This window comes from Rissa tridactyla, chromosome 4 (assembly GCF_028500815.1).
Source record: "Rissa tridactyla isolate bRisTri1 chromosome 4, bRisTri1.patW.cur.20221130, whole genome shotgun sequence".
NCBI lineage: Eukaryota > Metazoa > Chordata > Aves > Charadriiformes > Laridae > Rissa > Rissa tridactyla.
Window position 1 is genome coordinate 90,979,298 of NC_071469.1, and position 18,399 is coordinate 90,997,696.

The following is an 18,399-nucleotide window of genomic DNA, read 5'->3' on the forward strand; positions in this document are numbered from 1 at the left end:
GTAGTTCCCAATCCACACGCTGCTTACGTATAACTTGCAAAAGATGTTTGAAACTTCAGATTTTTCTGCCAGTGAATGTCTAGGACAGTCCCAGTGAGGAATCTGGCCACAACCACAGGCCTTCAGCTCATCCTGGAAGCCACACAAGGTGAAGATGAGTTATGGTTTCTTCTCGGAGAATGTCATCAGTTGCATCTCTCCAGGAGAAATTTCAGAGGCTCTGTGGCATGGCTTAGGAACTGTTCTGTTATACCACGGTGATGAGAGACTGGTACACGTCTCTCAGCATCTCTCTCCGGGCTGGTGAGGACAGCCGTGAGCTTGCTTCAGTTGTTGTGAGCCAGCTGGACTCTGACCAGATCCATCCTAGCAGCCCTCGAGCCCAACTCGGCGCAGTGCTGAGCTCCAGGTGGCAGCCCCTCTAGAAAGGCACAACGTGTTAAATGAAGCTCCGAGCAGGTTGTCGCCTTGCGTCAGGCAGGGCCGAAGCAAACAGTCTACAGTTTTCAGCTGATTTGACAGGCAGGCGACCATGCTGGCAGGGATCCTGGCTTTCCGCTGCCTTTCCTAGCAGCGATCAGTTCAGGGAAAACCCAGACATTTCCCAAATCCGGGTAGGTTTGAAAGCCCCATCGAAACAGTCTTCTGATGCCTTTGCTCTTCCCTGAGCTGACTCTCATTTGGAACTCATCGTTAGTTGGTGGTAGGATTTTGTAATTAAAACTAATCGTAATTAACATGTGCGGACTGGCTTAGGGCTTTCCTTTTCTTTATTTTTTTTTCAAAATTTCTGTTCACCTCCAACCAAGCTGAAAAGGACACGTGGCTACCTAACAGGGACTGAACGTTCAGCTATGTATCTGCTCTGACGTAGAGCCACCATACTCAGCTGTAGCCCATGGGCTTGTCTGTGTTTCCATGGGCACAAGCGAGGACAAAATTTGGTTTGCTAATTTTTCTGGGGCCTCACATGCTCAGTGCTGACAGTCCTTCCTCCAGTAATACTTGGTTTAAGACCAGATTATTAATTCCTTCCTTATACCGACAAGCAGCTCCTCATCTATCCTACTCACATGAGGTGGGGGGGGAAAAAGTCCTCTCTGGTGAGTAAAAGCTTTTCAGCATCAGGGAACATTTTGCAATCTGGACCCAGGACGAATGGTCCATTTGAGACCCAAACTGTATGACCTTGGCTTTATTCCTCTGAAGTCAGTGGAGAAAGCACGAGTGGAGCGAAGAGAAAATTGGCCTTTTTATCTTTATTTTTGTTGTGCAATTGTTTTTTTTTAATGGAATCCAGCACGCTCCTCACATTTGTTTATAGTCATATGCTCCTTCAAAAAAATAAATGGAGCAACAGATGCACGAATGTTTAGCAGTACGGTTACCCTCGAAGGAATATTCTAGTACAGCTCCTTTAATACTGAGTTATCAAGCAAAATAAAATGAAGAATCAATGTAAAAAAAACCCTAAAAAATCAATGGAAATTACCATTAAGCACCTCTGATGCAGACAATGCTCCCAAAGGACCCAAGTGCAACTTACTGAAAAATGTCAGAGCTGGGAGCATCTTACACGGATTTTGCGAACAGGTAAATCTCAGTTCCTGTCATGACCTAGGAGTGATTTTGATGCTGTCGTTCATTCTTGTCTTGCTGCTCCCATCGTGCTACAACCTACTTGCTTATTCATCCATACGTTAGAAGGTGAAACATAGATCAAAAGGGGTTTTTGAGGGGGTGAAAGAGGTCTGACCTTTGCATTTGTGAAGTCTTAGCTAGAAACGTCTTAGTCTTAGCCTTAACTGAAAGACTTTGCAGTTTTTGAAAAACTAAAGCTTTGCTGGCTATTTCTTTTTTGGCTTTTGATTACAATTTTCATTGCATAGCAAATATTTTCACTATAAATTTTTGATGTGTATTTCTATACAAAAATAGCCTTCTCTCTCTCTTCTCTGTGTATATACATGTTGTGTGTGGATTACCCAAAGCTATTTTTATGCATTATGCATTAGAAAACTTTCTCTAGACAGTCCAGATCAGACGGCAATCCTCCCCGTTGAATACTTTTCTCTAAGATTGGCCATTGCTCAACGTTAACAGCAGCTGAGCTTTTCTCATCACCGCCCGGCTCTTCTGCGAGGCAGGACGCGTCTTGTCCCAGAGACTTTGCTGAGGTCACTGTAGCACGAGATCGGCTCTCCTGGAGCGAAGAACGTATCTCCCAGAGGTGCGATAAATTCATAAAACCAGCCTGCAGCAAGTGCCCAGGTCAGGACAGACTCCACAAACATTCCTCCTCTCGGCGAGATGTAAACACTGTCATTTGCGTCTCCTCAAGTGTCTCCTTTTTTTTTTTTTTTTTTTCCCTTTTTTTTTTTTTTGCCTTCCCCAAGCTCTGCCTCAAATTAGGAGGATTAAGAGGGCAGTGAGTCTGGTGGTTAAGGCCAAGGGAGAAGTTTAAAGGGGAGTTTTCAGCAGTGTATACACAGGCCAGGCAGGGGCAGAGCTATTTCTGCCCCAAATGAGTGGGTACAAGTGGAGGACATGACAGAGGGCATTCATATGACCTAATTTTAGGTCCCTAATTTAGAAGGTCGATCTTCCTGCACTCCTCTATTGCTTTCCAGTGGAAAGCAATGAGCCTCTTCAGAGGGCAGTTCAGAGCAGGAACCAGACTTAGGAGAACTAAAGTGACCCCTGTGGGGGCTGCTGTCTCTGTCTTCCAGCTCCAGAGAACCTCTCAAGAGCAGCCTTTTATCTCCAAAGCCTCTGTCATGCGCGTGAAGCAGTCCATCCTTCCTGCCTCTGCTGGCTCTTCTCTGCTTTCTGTTTCTTCAAGTTGATGATGTTCTTTCCACTGACTTTCCACCAGCTTTGAACCATGTTCTCCAGGTGTCTAACTGAGGAGGTGGCTCCCCATCCCTCAAAAGCATATATCTCACATCCAGGTAAGGTTTCTCTGCATCTGTCGAGAAAAGTAGTGGTAATTGTTAAACCCTCACGAGCGTGTTGGCTTACGCTGCTTTTGAAGTCTCGCTGTTCACAGAAGCAAAGGAAAACACCAAATCAGAAACAGAGCGAGTGAGTGACTTTCAGTTGAGTTTGAGAAGACCATGTCCATCAATCCGGAGGCTTTATTAGCAACACGTACTGCGTGTGCGCACACGTGTGTGGGGCTCGGTCAGTGCGTGCCTTGCTTAAAAAAACCAACTTGCTGCCAGCTGATTCTGGTTTCCAGCACAGAGGGGTCTAATGGTCCCTGTTCTCTGCCCGCAGAGGCCATCACAGCCGAATCAGCAAACACCAACCTGCTCACCAACGGCATCAGCTCCCTCTGCTCCATCTGCGGGGACCGGGCGACCGGCAAACACTATGGGGCATCCAGCTGCGACGGCTGCAAGGGCTTCTTCAGGAGGAGTGTCCGCAAGAACCATGTCTATTCCTGCAGGTACTGGCCATTTCTGCAATAAATAAATACAAATTATTGACGCTGTAAATAATTTGGGGTGGGGAACAGGTGGTACGCTGGGGGCCCTATCCCAAACGCCGAATCACCATACCATGAATGCTAAGAGTAATACTGCAGGGGTTTTTTTTTATGGCCGGAGGACAGGAAGTCAAGGATTAAACGAAGTCCTATCTCATCTTGGACCCTGACACCTTTTGTGGCACTGAGCAATCCATTTGGCAAGTTCATTGTCACTGCGTTCCCCACAGCGTAAACCAAGGGAGACTTACAGACCTGAGGTTTGACTGGTGTGTATAATACGTAAGAACAGATTCTGGGTGTGGAGTGACACCATGGCCTTGTCAAAGCCCAGCAAGGGAAAGCCGAGGCGGCAAAGGACCAAAGCTCCAGAGATTTCATGTCAAACGCAGCCCTTCTTGATTTTTCCTGGTAAAAAGCCACAAGCGTCCAAGAACTTGTCACCTCCAAAGCCTCCACCTCCCCCACAGCTTCTCCGTTTTTGCTTTGAAATACATTAAACTATGTACGCTGACATGTCACTGATGATTTTACAATCATTCTGAGAACTTAGCGTGGACCAGCGATGATTCACGTCCCCTTTGGCACACAGGTATACATTTGAGAGATTTTTATTTTTTTTTTACCGGGGGAGGCTATAAATTAAACAGCAGCTCTCTTGGTTGACCTTAGAAAAATGGTGTTTATTTTAGCACAGGAGGAAGGGAGAAAAAAAACCCAAATGCACTCAAGCCCTTCATGTTTAATTAAAACCTGGAAGTTTTCTTTCTGTTCCAGAGCTCTTCCTCCTTTAGGGGCGTTCCGAATTTTTGTAACACGAGTCACCCTGTTTGTTCCAAATGATCCTGGGGTCCTTATCACTCCGGGACACACCAGCCATGAAAGAGACCTGGGGTGACAGCAGTGTCCACCCACATGGTGCCCATCCCAGGAACCGTGGGATCCCTGAAGGAGGGGGCAACAGCTACTACCGGTTTCTTTGACATTTTGGCTCTCAGTCTCCTGGGACCAGAGTTGTTGCCCCTCCCCGGGAATCCATGAATCTCTGTGATATTTGGCAGCTCGGGGAAGATCCACAGCATTGAAGCCAAGCAAATGGCAAATGCTCGCTCGTCTGCAAATCCTTATTTGGTGAGCCGCGCTGTATTTAGCGCAGCTCGGAGCTCTCTTGTTTATCGCAGACGTGAATTCCTTGGAAAGTCTTCGGCCCTTTGTGCCTTTGGCTTTTCACCAGTCTGGGAAACTGCCTCAGCTTTTACAACCTAATGATGGTCCCAGAGCAACCCATGTCGTCTCCTTTCTACGTGGCAGATTCCTCTTCCTTCGTTTCACCCACCATGGCAAGAGCTGCCAAGTCTACGTGGGCCACCCCTTGAACAGCACATAGATTCCTAAATCCCCCGTTGAAATGAATAGGAATTGGGAGGCCACGTGCCTCAAAACTAGGCTGCAGACACAAAAGGGCTTGTGGTCCATAGTGTAATTACTCTACACAAAGCAGGGTAGTGTTAACGAGCGGGATCAAAAAAGCTCCAGCGCCCAACACCCAATAACTGTTTGAAAGTGGGAGATGGAGCTCCTACGCTGCCAGGCACCGGCACAACTTGAGTCACAGTCACTCTTTCACAGCCAAAACCATCACAGTCCTGGCTGGGTGGGTGGTCTGAAATCGCTGCGCTCTCAGCTGGCGGGAACGGCGGTGGGGAAGATGAGGAACTGGGCCAAGCCGATGTTGATTCAATCCATTTCTTGCAAACCTTTGGCGCTTCTCTGGGTTCAGGCAACGTGGAGCTCAGTGAGGTCTGGGGCTGTATTTGGGGCTGCTCGGGGTGAGTGGGGTACAGACGCTGGGCTGGCTGCTCCATGTTTTATTTCCCATCTCCCCAGGTTCAGCAGACAGTGTGTGATAGACAAAGACAAGAGGAACCAGTGCAGGTATTGCAGGCTGAAGAAGTGCTTCAGAGCTGGCATGAAGAAAGAAGGTAGGTGCAAACAGGCATTTCGAAACTGCCTGCTGCCGCCTCTAGCTCTACTCCCACCGCAGGGCATGGTGGAGAGCAGCAGCAGCAGCGCTGGCCAGGGGAGACAATGCTCATGTATCGCAGTGAGAGATTTCTTGTTGTTGAAGCTGAAAGTGCCGTTTCCTGTCTTATCAGATAGGAATTTCAGTTAGAGCCTTGTGACAGTGTTCACCCAGCCTTGGGAGGCTGGTCCCTGGGATGCTTTTATACTGGAAAAGGGATGGGCTTCCCTCAGGGTTTAGTTGGTCTCTAAGCCCTTCGCGACAGCAATTCCTTTGCTACCTACCTGCTAGTGCGGCTCCTAACCCCAGCTGTGACCATCTCAGCAAGGACCTGTCATCCTTAATCTCATAAATGCCAACAGCTGACTACTGCAGGGTAGCGTTTGGCAGTTGTCTTGGCTGATGCTCCTGTAGCTTGATGCGGCCCTTAGGGCAAGGTACAGCCTGAACACGGTGCCTTACGGCGTGAGAGCTGCTCCTCTGTGGCACAGGGCACACAAGCCAGGAGGCAGCCAGCTCATGTGTCCCCCGAGCTGGGACCCGAGTCAAGAGTCAAACCCTTTGGTAGTGCTGTCGTCCTGGTGGCTGTATTAGCCACTATCAGCACTAGCGCTGAAGGGCCAATCCAATGTTGGCTGATGCCTTTTGTTGTGCGTCACACTGGCTGTATGGTGGGGCACTGTAGAGCATTTGGGTACCAGTGACCATCGGGAAGTGCCCTTCCAATGCACCAAAGGAAATATTAAGTGTTACAGTGCCTAATGCTAAGCAAGAGAAAAACCACTTCTGTTAAACGATGCCTTTCCTCCCTACAGCCAGCTTCCCTGGGGAAGTTTGGGAGCTATCATAGCAGGTTGCCCAGAGAGGTGGTGGAGGCCCCATCCCTGCAGACATTCAAGGCCAGGCTGGATGAGGCTCTGAGCAATCTGATCTAGTTAAAGATGTCCCTGCTGACTGCAGGGGGGTTGGACTAGATGATCTTTAAAGGTCATCCTCCTTCCAACCCAACACATTCCATGATTCTATGATTTCTGATCTCTGATAGGTCAGTGATGGCATAGTGGGAGAGCATGGACGATGCTATTTTACTCAGTCCAAGCTTTCTGGACGGGGACTGTGGTTGTACAGCGAGTGCTTGGCAAAATGGGGGCCCAACCCCCAACAGATGGTACACCCCCCCTGATGTGCAGGTGGTTGGGTGGTGGTTTCAGCACTCTTGACCCTGCATTTGTGCTGTTTTCCAACCCACAAACAGCTAATGGGTCAGGGAACTAGAAAGGAATTTGAGAGTCTCTTTCCATGCCAGCAACACCCCTTACCCAACGGGTGAAATCACGGTCCCACTGAAACCAAGGGGAAATTTGTCACTGATTTCTGGTAATTGGTAAGATTTCACTGGTGATGAAAAAATCTTTCCAACCTCCCGACCATACATTTTCCTGGAGAACAAGGGTGTCTTGCAGTTTGGCATAGGTCACGGATGGAGCAAAAATGCCTGCTGGTTTAATTTAGGAGAAATGGAGTAAATACAGCAGATGGAAAAAAAAATAGCCCTCAAAACCATAGAGACCAAACCGAAGCATATCTCATCAGTTCTAGGTGGGGGTGGAGACAATTGCCAATGCAGCAATCTCCGCAGCTTGGAAAGGCTGAAATCTGGTTATCAGCTCCATTCGTTGAGCTGAAGCATGATTTTTACAGGGTTTATGGTAAAAGATATAAAACCTTGGCTCATGCCTTCATTATTGATTACAGCTTGATGGAAGATGACTCATTTCGAGTTCCACATAGTCACATTCTTTGAAACCATTTTATGAGTGCACAGTCAGGTTCTGTGGGCTCACAAACCGCTCACGTGTTTGGTAAGGAAGATTTTTAAAGCACCTTGAGCAACTGCTTTGCAGAAATTAGTTTAGCTGTATCCAAAGCTTGTGTGCAGGACGGCGAAAGAAATTTTCTTGCACAATTGTGTGCACAAAAAGAACACAACTATTTGCTTTAGGGTGGTTCTAGATTAATATTAAACAGTGTTGCGAAGCATTAGGGGGAAAAAAGAGAAGCCATGTCTTGGGATAGAGCGGTAGGAGGATGATACAAGGGTTTGTGCATTGGTTTTTTGGTGGCATGCACCGATCCACGTTGGGAGGCCACAGCTCCACAGCTCAGCCTGTCCCGTTGTCCCAGCACTGGCACGCAAGAGTTCATCACTCTCTTCCTCTGGCACACCACTTTTCAGCCAGCCCGTATAACAGCAATTAGACTTTCCAGGGTGGGGTAACAGCATTGTTTGTTCACCGCAGAGGGGAAGAAGCTGGAGACGATCTTTTTCCCAGCCTGTCTGTGACAATACACCTGGGGTGGGGTTGGCAGGGATGTGTCACCCTCGCCCGCTCCCCACTGACCCACTGCTTGATGAGGGTGCGTGCAGTATCGGAAAACTCGCTGTTCCCTACCAAAACTAACTGATAAACTGGAATTTTGGATACGGAGTGATTTTTTTTTTTATTTTTTTTTTCCCCCAATCTTCCTGTGCTGTAAGACATGATGTGACGCACTTGGATCTTTCTTTTTCTCTCTCTTTTTTTTTTTTTTTTTTTTCCCCATTTTGGTAACAATTCTAGTGGATAATTTCTATTGTATTGTCCATATTATCCAATAGGTATTGGGTGGGTGGGTGGGTAGGTAGGTAGATCGATAGATAGATAGGAACTATGTTATCTCGCCTGGTGGAAGGGATATTTCTGCCTAAAGAAAAAGCCATAGGATGCAAATACCCGAGCTAGCTTTAAGCTGGCTGTCTATAGGGGCAGCAGCGTAGGTGCAGGGCTGAGGGGCACAGCACGAGCTATAGGTTCTACAGGGCTTTGGGACAGCTGGGCAGAGGTTGAGAAAAGCATCAGGAGGGTCCTTCAGGTTGTCTTATTTGCGCACCCTCGACTTGAGCCTGCTTTCGGAAAGGACCAGGACTGTCCCACACATGAGCCCGCTGCCGCCAGGCTTGTGCATTGAGATGGGATCCAGGTTCCATCGGCGCCAGCGAGAGCAAGAGAAGGGCCAAAACTTGAGTCTTGTGGAAAGGCCAGTCCCCAGATTTCCTAGAAATTAGCTCATTCAGAAACACTCCTATCCCAATTACATTTTTGGTATCAATAATTCACTTTAATAACTACAAGTAAACAGTCATTAAAGTTGGGACAAAGGGAGAGAAAAAAGGCTCGCCTGAACACAAACCCTTTCTTGTCTCCTGAAACGCCACTACGATCAGGATTTAAGATTTTTAGAGGAGATTCACTCCTTTATTCTTGCCTTGTGGTTAAGGCTGGGACTGTACCACAGGGTGGTCTGGGTGTTTTGGGGATGTTCTGGCTATTGTCTCTGATTTTCTCTCTTTGCAGAGGAGCAGGTTCGATTTCTATTGTTTTGCACAATGCTACCGGGCAGGTTTTTGGTCACTACGGCATCAGTGGATGAAGAATGCACTAGATACTAAAACAACCCAAAGAAAACAGCACGATACTATTTTTAGCATCCTACTGAGATCATGTTTAACCTTGGATAAATTATCAGGGTGTGATTTTCAAGCGAGCCGGGTCATCTACTCATATGGAGTTGGGCGTCCGAAAATCTGGAAGCCTTTTGAAATGCCAACACTGCACTGTTGGGATTCGGTTTGCTGGCAAAAAAAAAAGAAAAAAAAAAAAAAGAGGGGTTAATATTTAACCTCTCATGTCCTTTAAAGTAATTTGCGAATGTACATGAATTCCTTTATTTTTATGCAGATGTAAAAAGAATTATTGTTGTCACTTACAGCCACAACACAGTGGGAGGATTTGAGGTTATATTTTATTTATTTTTGTTAAATTGGACAGGTTTACAGGACAGTTTTGTTGGCGTTTCACAGGACCTCTGTCTTGCTCCATACCTTTTGTTTGCACACCTCTTCTGCCAGCTTTTTCTGGGGCTGCAGTTTATTGCAAAGGTGGGTGGAAAAGTTACAGGATCTTCCTTGCTGTGAGACAGTCATAAATCAGGCCTAAAGCCCATGGAAGGATTAAATCTGCACGTACCATGGGGATTTATTGGCAAATAAATTATACCGTTCCTACAAAATCAGAAGTATCTTGGGGGAAAAAAATTATTTGTGCATAGAAGTTAACCAGGCAGCAGAAGGGGTAAATCCATCGGTGGAGACAGAAACACGGTGAGCACTGGGGCACTCGCGCCTCCCTCCCCCTGCTCTCTCTTTATGCCATTTATTCATATGTTTCCAGCCCCATCGGCATTAAATAGGGATGGTTTTAGCGGAATACTAACGGAAACAGCAACTCCCATGTAGGCAGGGCTTTAACCTCGGCAGTTACCGTGGAAAGTTACTGGTTTGCTGCTCGCCCCTTCCAACCAGTGCCCGTGCCCATATTTACTGGACTCCCCGGAGGGTCCCCGTCACATGCCCCGTGCCTATGTGGCAAGGCAGCAAGGACAAAATGTTTGGGAAACGGGGGTTTGTTGCAATCTCACAAACACGCCGCTGTTTGCTCAAGGGCCGCCGCACGTGCTCCGCAGCCTGCCCGGCCGCCCGCAGCCCTGGGGAGCTCCTGGCAAAAAAGGGCGACAAAACCCCTCCGATGTCTCCTCTGCGTCAGACGGAGAAGGCGTTTGTCCTCCCGTCCGCTTCCCACAGTCAGGACATGCCGTAGCGGCGGGCAATTCCCTGGGGGGAGACACGGGCACCGTCATGCCCTCTCTTCGCTTTCCCCGAGGAAAAGCCCGGCTCGGGGCCACGCTGTCCCTGGCCGGCAGCATCGTAGGGACTCGCTTCCACTGACGTCCCCTCACGTGGGGCTGCAGTGACCCTTCCCGGTATTTCCTGGCTTTGGGAACTGGAGTGCCGCTGTGCAGAGGACAGGATTAGAGAAAAAACAAAACGGGCGAGCAAAGCTTTTGCCAGGCGTATACTGGAAATAGTAGTCCCCGGGAGACGGTGGGATCCAGCACTGGGATTTTAGACCTTCCTGCGATTGCGCTGAGTTTTATTGGCTGCAAAGCCAAGATCACGTCCGACCCCGAGCACCCTCAGGGGCCAGCACCCCCCCACCCCCGAGCACTCCCGATGCCTCACCACAAGTGACCTATCCCTTCCCTTTTACAAGCACAATAAATATAGCAATATAATTACCACACAGCAAGAGATTAATTTTGTGGCAGGTGAAACATTAACTCCCTTTTGTGTCTAATTCCATCGCATCTCGGGTACTTTCAGCGATAACACCCAAATCACCTTGAGAAAGTCAGTCTGTACCATCCACTTACACTTGGAGACTGAGCTTATCAGAGCGTGAGGGAAGCACTGAAATATGTGCCATAAAAGGACCCGGGAGAAAAAAACAGGCTGAAGCCTCTTAAAGGAGTCCGTCATCAGGGACTAGGACTAGGTCTGCCGAGGTTTGTGGGATTTAACGTAAAATAAGATGTGTAACCCAGTTGGAAAGGCAAAATTTGTCCCTTTTCTTGTAAGTGAGCAAAAAAGAGCCCCATCACCCCCAGAGATCTACATGGGGGAGCATCTGACATGGGAGGAGGTGTAGAGGGTTGGGTGGGGACTTTCCAAGGACGTCGGCGATGACATGGAGTCGGGCGGGCTTGTCTCTACTCAGTGCGGGACGTTGCTGCTCGTCTTTCTGCTGTGAAGGGTTAATCTGTTCTGAAGATTAATCACAGATTATGGCTCCTATAACCACCTTCACCTTCAGCCTGGTGGGGGTCCCCAGCTGAACAGCCTTTTCCATCCCCCCCCGCCGCATGCACAGGGTGATGTATGCTGCTGTCTAAGGGTGAGCAGAGCCTCCCAAGGACTGTAGTTGGTTTTTTCTCTAAATTGCTGTCTAATTGCCTCTGCGTAGCATCCATAGCCTGAAAAGCCACAGCCAAGGCCTACCGAGATGCTGAGGGGACTGGAACACCTCTCTTATGTAGAAAGGCTGAGGGATTTCGGTCTTTTTATCCTGGAAAAAAGACGGCTGAGGGGGGACCTTATCAACACTTATAAATACTGAAAGGGTGGGTGTCAGGAGGATGGGGCCAGGCTCTTCTCAGTGGTGCCCGGGGACAAGGCAAGGGGTAACGGGCACAAACTTGACCATAGGAAGTTCCAGCTAAACATGAGGAGGAACTTCTTTCCTTTGAGGGTGGCAGAGCCCTGGCAGAGGCTGCCCAGAGAGGTGGGGGAGTCTCCGTCTCTGGAGACATCCAAAACCCGCCTGTGCAACCTGCTCTGGGTGACCCTAATCTAGACCCTGGACTAGATCATCTCCAGAGGTCCCTTCCAACCCCTACCATTCCGTGATTCTGTAATACCTGTGTGTTTTGCATCTTTTACGAATGGACGGACCCATCCAGCCCCTTGCAGCCATTCAGGCAAGGTGGGCTCCGAGGGGCAGAATCCCTTTGGTGGATGGACCCCAGCGTCTGCCCCCCCAGCACACCCGGTTCAGCAGCGAGCGGGTCCCGGCTGACAGCAAGGCTGAGCCCCAACGCCTGGAAGATAAATACTACGCTGCTGCCGATAAGGGCGGATATTGATTTTTTGTTGCTGTTGCTTGTTTTCTGCCCTTTCACTTTGTTGGCCTCTCATCAGAGGCCGGTTAAGAAACCAGAGCAATGGTCGGACCTGGGCTGGCAAAAGAACCCCAAAATCTTCCCACCCTGGGTGCGAAACGGTGCCCGCGTCTCCTCCTTTGCAGGAATTCGGAGAAACGGGCCCCGTGCAAAGAGCGGTGTTTCCCCTAAAGCAAGGCCCAGCAGCGAGGTAAAGTCTCAAAAGAGCGACGGCAAAATGATTTTGCTGACTCTGCAAAAAAAGAAAAAAAAAAAAAAAAGTCTTTGCTGGAAAAATCTTCTCCAGTGGCCGCTTTTGAGACAAAACCGCACTGTTTCACATCCAAGGGGTTAATGCAGAGAGTGAGTCGTGCTTTGACAGCTTTGCCTGAGTCATGCGCCTTAAATAAAACCAAAAGGAGCATGGAATTGCTGCACGAAGGAGGAGGGATGTGCTGCATTATCACCACATGCTAAATCTTCCCGCTCCCTCTGCTTTAAGGACCTGACAGCGGCCTTTCCGAGCTGTTCGTAGCCAAGATGTACGAGGTGTCGGGAAAACGCCGAGTCTGCGTTCAGGCTCCTTCCTCCAGCCCCATGTGGGCTTCTTTGCCGCTGGATGGAGGCAATAGAGCTCGGGGGAGAAACTAACACTGAAAACAAGGTTGGACTAGGTCGGAATTCTGCTGCTTTTTTTTCTCTGCTGCTGTTTTACTTGACGGCTGCAGTGGAGGCGAGTCGGTTCTTGGAGCCTGTGTTGCAAAAATAAGCTGCTGAAGTGCAAGAAATCCCTTATGTTCACCGCGTAGGGTTGATGGAGCGTGGGGTTAGATGTGGCTTGTGCTTCAGGGAAAAGGATGGTTTAAAGGGTGGATCGGGCCTCAGAAATTCGGCGTTTTTCTTGTAATTCTCCATGGCGCGCCATACCTTTCCATTTGCAAAAAGCCCAGGGCTGATCTTCACTCTGGTGTGGTCACCAGAGCGTGCCCAAGGTGCCTTGTGTCGCTGTTGTTAAACAGGACGCTCTGAACTGATTTGCGGCAGCGATTTGCACGGGGTGCCAGCAGAGCTGGTGACAAACCCCGACTTGGTTTGTTCCCTTCGCTGGGTGCCGGCATTGCCATCGGGGTTACAGGCGCATTGAAAGCAGCAGTGTGATGGGCAAGGCTGAGGGAGTGGTTTTAAGGTGGGATCGGCAAATTTAAGCTTTCTTTCTTTGGAGCTTCCTTAATGAGGTGACTCTTCCTCCTCCCCGTGAGCGGTGGAGATGTCCCCCGGTACCACCACGTGCCGTGCCTCAGGGGCAGGGGACACTCCAAGGCTGCTCCGAGGTGGGATCAGGGGATGGTTTTTGCAGTGTTGCCGTAAGAAGAGATGCGACCCCAAGAGCGTCCTGCTGCACCGGAGCTCAGGCAGGGAGTCCTCAGCGCAGACATGGCAAACAGGGTATCGGAGGCCAGGATCCAGCAGCATGGGTGCATTACGCAAGTGAAAAAAGTCGACATCAAAAGCCCAAACTCCCCCCTGAGCTGCATCAAACCCAGTGGGACCAGCTAACATCCCACAGATGTTGCTCTGGCTGCCAAATGGCCCTATCACCCTCCATTGCTCCTGTGCTTGGTCGTCCCCCTCTCTGGTGGCCTTTTCCTCTCCCCCGGGACCTGTTTAATCTTATTCCAGCATCCAACAAGGGTGGAGGGTCCTGCAGGCACTAAAGCCCCATCCGCTCCTGTTCAGGGAGCACAGGTAACAGCAGCCGTGGGTTGTGTGGGAAGTTTCTGGCTAACACAACCACCGCTCGCTCTCATTTCAGCCGTGCAGAATGAGCGCGACAGGATCAGCATCCGCAGGAGCAGCTACGAGGACAACGGCTCTCTCTCCATCAACGTGCTCACTCAGGCTGAGGCCATGGCGCAGCAGGTATGAAACACAGGGATAACCCTCCAAACGAGGACGTGGCCTTCAGCTATTCCACACGGGGTTATGAACTCAGTAAACCAACCGGGGCTGGATCTTCTTCTGCCCTTGGATGGCTCTTGCACAAAGCCACGGGGAAGCAAACGCATTAGAGATATCCGAAAGCAGACGGTAAAACTCCTCTGTGCGTTATATCAAGACAACGTGTCCTGCAAGGGGCAGATGCAGCTTTTGGCGTGTGAGACGCAAGGCTGAAATTCCAGGGGCTGAGGGATGTAGCAGACTCCGGGTCCCCTCTGCCCCCAGCCTAAATTGTTGCCGCACCCCTAAAAACTCATTGCATTTCATGCAGACGTTTATCCCTCCTTGCTGCACACTCTGTCCTGCTCAGAACATAATGTTCCCGTCATGGTCAATTATATCTTTTCTTGTAACTTCTTTACCGGGCAACAATTTTAGGGGAGAAAAAGAAAGCTAATAAAATCGCTGGGCTTCAACTAACGCTGATTGCTTTCTTATTTCATGTTCCACGATGAATTTCACCCTGCGCGTCCTTTAAATTCTTATGCAAATATCCTTTCTCCACTGAAACGTACGGTCCAGATGTTGCGTATTGCATGCAGCAATGCGTCCATTTCTTTTTCAAAAATTATTATGTTTTAACCCTCTCCCCTCAAGCAGCTCTTTAGAGGTGGAAATGGGTGGTTTTGTGTCCCAGACAGCTACCTGGGGGAGAAAGGCTGGATGCATTTCATGCATTAGGCTGGCTTAAGGGACTGATGGGAAGCTGAGACCCGGTGCTGCTGGCTACTGCTAGGAAGGGGAATATTAATGAGATTTCGTCCTGAGCCAGCCTGGAGAGTGGGGAAGGAGGCGGAGGAGGGAGGGGTGTCTGTTGGGACCGAGCACCACCTCGTGGAGGCTTCGCCATGGGCTGTACGTGGGACACCGTTCCCCGCTGAGCCAATGAGTGCTCAACCACAAGAGCCGGCATCTTCTCAGTGACCTGGGGAGGTTAATGTCTGTGAAGGCACGCCATGCCATCAATGAATCGTTGCTATCAAGGGTGACAAAACAGCACAGAACTGGTCCCAGCGCAGCCGGGTTGTTCCTCTTTCAGTATTCATCGCTGAGTCCGGTGCACAGCGCGGACATCGCAATGAAGAAGGTTGCAACCATCAACGATGTGTGCGAATCCATGAAGCAGCAGCTTCTGGTGCTGGTTGAATGGGCAAAATACATTCCGGCGTTTTGTGAGCTCCCGCTTGACGACCAGGTAAAATACAAATGCCTCTTCCCTGCAAACCCACCGCCTTCCGTAGGCATTCCCAGCCGTATCTTTCAACAGGAGAATCTGACAGTAACATATAGATCACCTTGTGCAGAGCCATAAACTAGCATGATAGGAAGAATAATAAAGGACAAGGGGACAATCAAAATTAGTCCAGCAGCCAAAATCCCCAGAAATATAATAAGAGTTGATCACGTCGGTATGCACAAGGATCCAGTCAAAACAGACTGCTTTTCCCTTTGTGGACACCCAATAGTTGAATATAAAAGCCATTTATTTCCTAAGAACTCAAATTACCCAAGCCCCTCTTTGCTCCTTCAGTTGAAAACAACTTTTTATTTAACTTGCCGTGAGCGTAGCGCTTCTGAAAAGTAAAGATATACTAATAATTTCTAGCTCTTCATAGCACTTTATCTGTAGATCTGACATATCGAAACAAACCTTAAATTTGGCTTAATCGCAACAGCAACAGCTCACCGTTCCGTTCTCTGCTTTTCAAATGTAATATCGTTTCTTTTTTCTCTGCCGTCTCCAGGTGGCCTTGCTCAGAGCCCACGCGGGGGAACACCTGCTCCTCGGGGTAGCCAAGCGGTCCATACCGTACACCGATTTTCTTTTATTAGGTAAAGTGGTGAAATACACTCCTGCTTTCATTAATTCGCGCACCCGAGTTATTGCCAAGTATCCTGCCTGCCTGAGACCCTCTCTGCACAGCTGGCTTGAGACTGAGTGCTCGAGAAGGTCTCTGGAGATGCTTAAAAAGGAGCAAGCAAATTCACTGGGACTATTACAACCCTTCCCTTGCTGCTTTGAAATTGTGGGTGAGAAACCCCCCCCGATATTTAAATGGAACCTCGAACTGCATTGCCTTGTGTTTGTAACAGAAATCGCCAGGACACAGGCAATGAGGTATTTGGGTATCAGCGCTTAAAAACTTAGCAGAAAGGTCTATTAAAATTCATAGTGCAAATAGGTATTTCCTTTTCATGCATCTCTCTGGCACCAAAACCACAGGTGGAGTTATTCTTGGAAAAAATGAGAATGCTGACCTTGAAAGCCACACAGTAAAGAAAAGAGGGAGGAAGAACTTTGTTTAAAAAAAAAAAAAATAAATCACACCAAAAATAAAGATGCAACACCGCTTGCAAACATGTTCTAGGCATAGCAGGGGGTAAAGCAGAGCAGAACATGGCGCAGGCTTTGTGTACGGTGGGGGTGCACCGACACATGCAAACGAGATAACGAAGGACCAAAGAATGAGGTCCACGGCTTGCTTCTCAATCGTGAACCTGAGTATGAAGCTGCACACTGGAATTCTCCCCCGCGTGGGCACTGGGACTGTCTGGCACCGTGCCGCGGGGTAAGTCCTGGGTGAGATCGTGTCCACAGAGCTAGAGCGGAAATCTGATGGTGAATTTCTCTTGTCTCCCCAGGGAATGACTTCATCATCCCAATGCACTGCCCGGAACTGGAAATCGCTCGTGTGGCCACCAGAATCTTGGATGAGTTGGTGAAGCCCTTGCGGGACATCCAGATCGATGACAATGAGTACGCTTGCCTTAAAGCCATCATCTTCTTTGACCCAGGTAAGGTTCCTTCCTGATTGCCAAGCACAGGGCTTGGAAAGGGGTTGAGGGCTCTCCGGTCGACAGGAAAACCCCTTGGCAGCAGCTCTACGTTTCCCCCTGCCTCTGCTGTAACGAGCGATACTTAGCAGCGCATCAAGGACGCGTTGAGGTGACCCGTTCCTGAACACTTTACCGTTTAGCAAGAATTAACTCCAGCCAGACGGATGTGTAAGACTCCGCAGGCCCTAGAGGAGTTTTGCTGCTTCTGTAGCTCGGCTTCAGGAAAGCCCATCGGTCTGAAATGGAGGGGATGACTGTTAAGGACATATACGCCTTGAGTGAATTATGCATAAGCGAAGTGAGTCTATGAGCAGCAGCGTGGAGCATCCATTGGGGTTCAGAAAGCAGCATTAAAAACCACAGAGAGCTGGACCATTCAGAAAACCCAGAAATACCGAGGATGTCTCTTAATGGATCTTGCTGGCAGCCAGCACCGACCGAGGGCAGGGCTGATCGGCACAGGCTGGAGAGGAGAGCAGGGAAACAAACACAGGGAGGGAAACGAAAGCTTGTTTTGAACCTTTGCTGTATTGTCATTCCACAAACACAGGGGTTTCTGTCTCAGCCCAGGTTCCCCCCGGACGCTCCTGTTTCTACATGCCTGCAGCACCCCCACAACCCCGCCTCGGTACAACACTCCAGCACCTTTAGCGTGTTCTGCCCTGTAGCTTGGAGAAGAGATGGGGGAACAATCCCAAGTCCAGAGCAATGCCCTTTTGCCTTTGGCATCTATTAGCAGGGAGAAATTAGAGCACCTCCCATTAGTTATTGTTTTGCTGCGTCCACTGATTTGGAATCAAGACACAGGAGTTCTACAAACGTCACGAACTTCGGCTCGCCAAAGAGCCTGCTGCAAATCTGCATAAGGATCGAGTTATTAAATTGGGTTTGACAAATTACCTTCTCAGCTGCTCAGTGTCTCACTGAGGCTTCAGATCATTGCGACAGTGAGGGGCTGTGATTTCATCTAAAATGAAAAAGTGTGAAGCTCTACAGAAGCGAAATTCATTCATGCTAACAAGTAGGCATGTCCATGGAGTTACACGCTAACATACAATAATTTGTTGACTACTTTGTCTAATCTCTTGGCATGACAGTCTCTAAAATGTGGTGCTTGTGGATGCTTTGTAGACAGTGAAGGAAATGGTCCAGTGAGCCAGAAATCTCAGTTTTAGGAGGAAAGGCAGGAGTGGAAATCCATAAATCCCGGCACTTCATCCTACCCAGAGAGCACATTTACTTGATGATTAAGCGAAACCAGTGGTCCATGAAAAACAGATCAACCACAGGTCAAAGACAGGAAATCAAGACAAGAACCTGATGCTGCACCAGGCGTATTTGCAAGAGGCAGGCACTAATCCTGCAGGGATTTAGTGGCAGTCGTTGGGACTCAGGGTTTTCAGGTGGAAATTCCAGGCCATTTCCTTGGAAAGACATATACAGTTGAACTTCTAAA

General features: G+C 49.0%; 1 protein-coding gene across 3 annotated transcripts in view; it reads left to right on the top strand.

The window, feature by feature from the left end:
• Positions 1–18,399, top strand: part of LOC128908388 (hepatocyte nuclear factor 4-beta-like) — a 37,558-nt gene that overhangs the window by 13,001 nt on the left and 6,158 nt on the right. For 2 of the 3 annotated variants that reach the window (XM_054198493.1, XM_054198490.1), the window contains exons 2-7: positions 3,280–3,451; positions 5,378–5,472; positions 13,921–14,027; positions 15,145–15,300; positions 15,851–15,938; positions 16,749–16,901. In XM_054198493.1, coding sequence (XP_054054468.1) covers positions 3,280–3,451; positions 5,378–5,472; positions 13,921–14,027; positions 15,145–15,300; positions 15,851–15,938; positions 16,749–16,901 — 771 coding nt within the window. Of the gene's footprint in view, positions 1–2,729; positions 2,952–3,279; positions 3,452–5,377; positions 5,473–13,920; positions 14,028–15,144; positions 15,301–15,850; positions 15,939–16,748; positions 16,902–18,399 lie in introns of all 3 variants that reach the window. The other variant, XM_054198492.1, reaches the window with a different exon arrangement.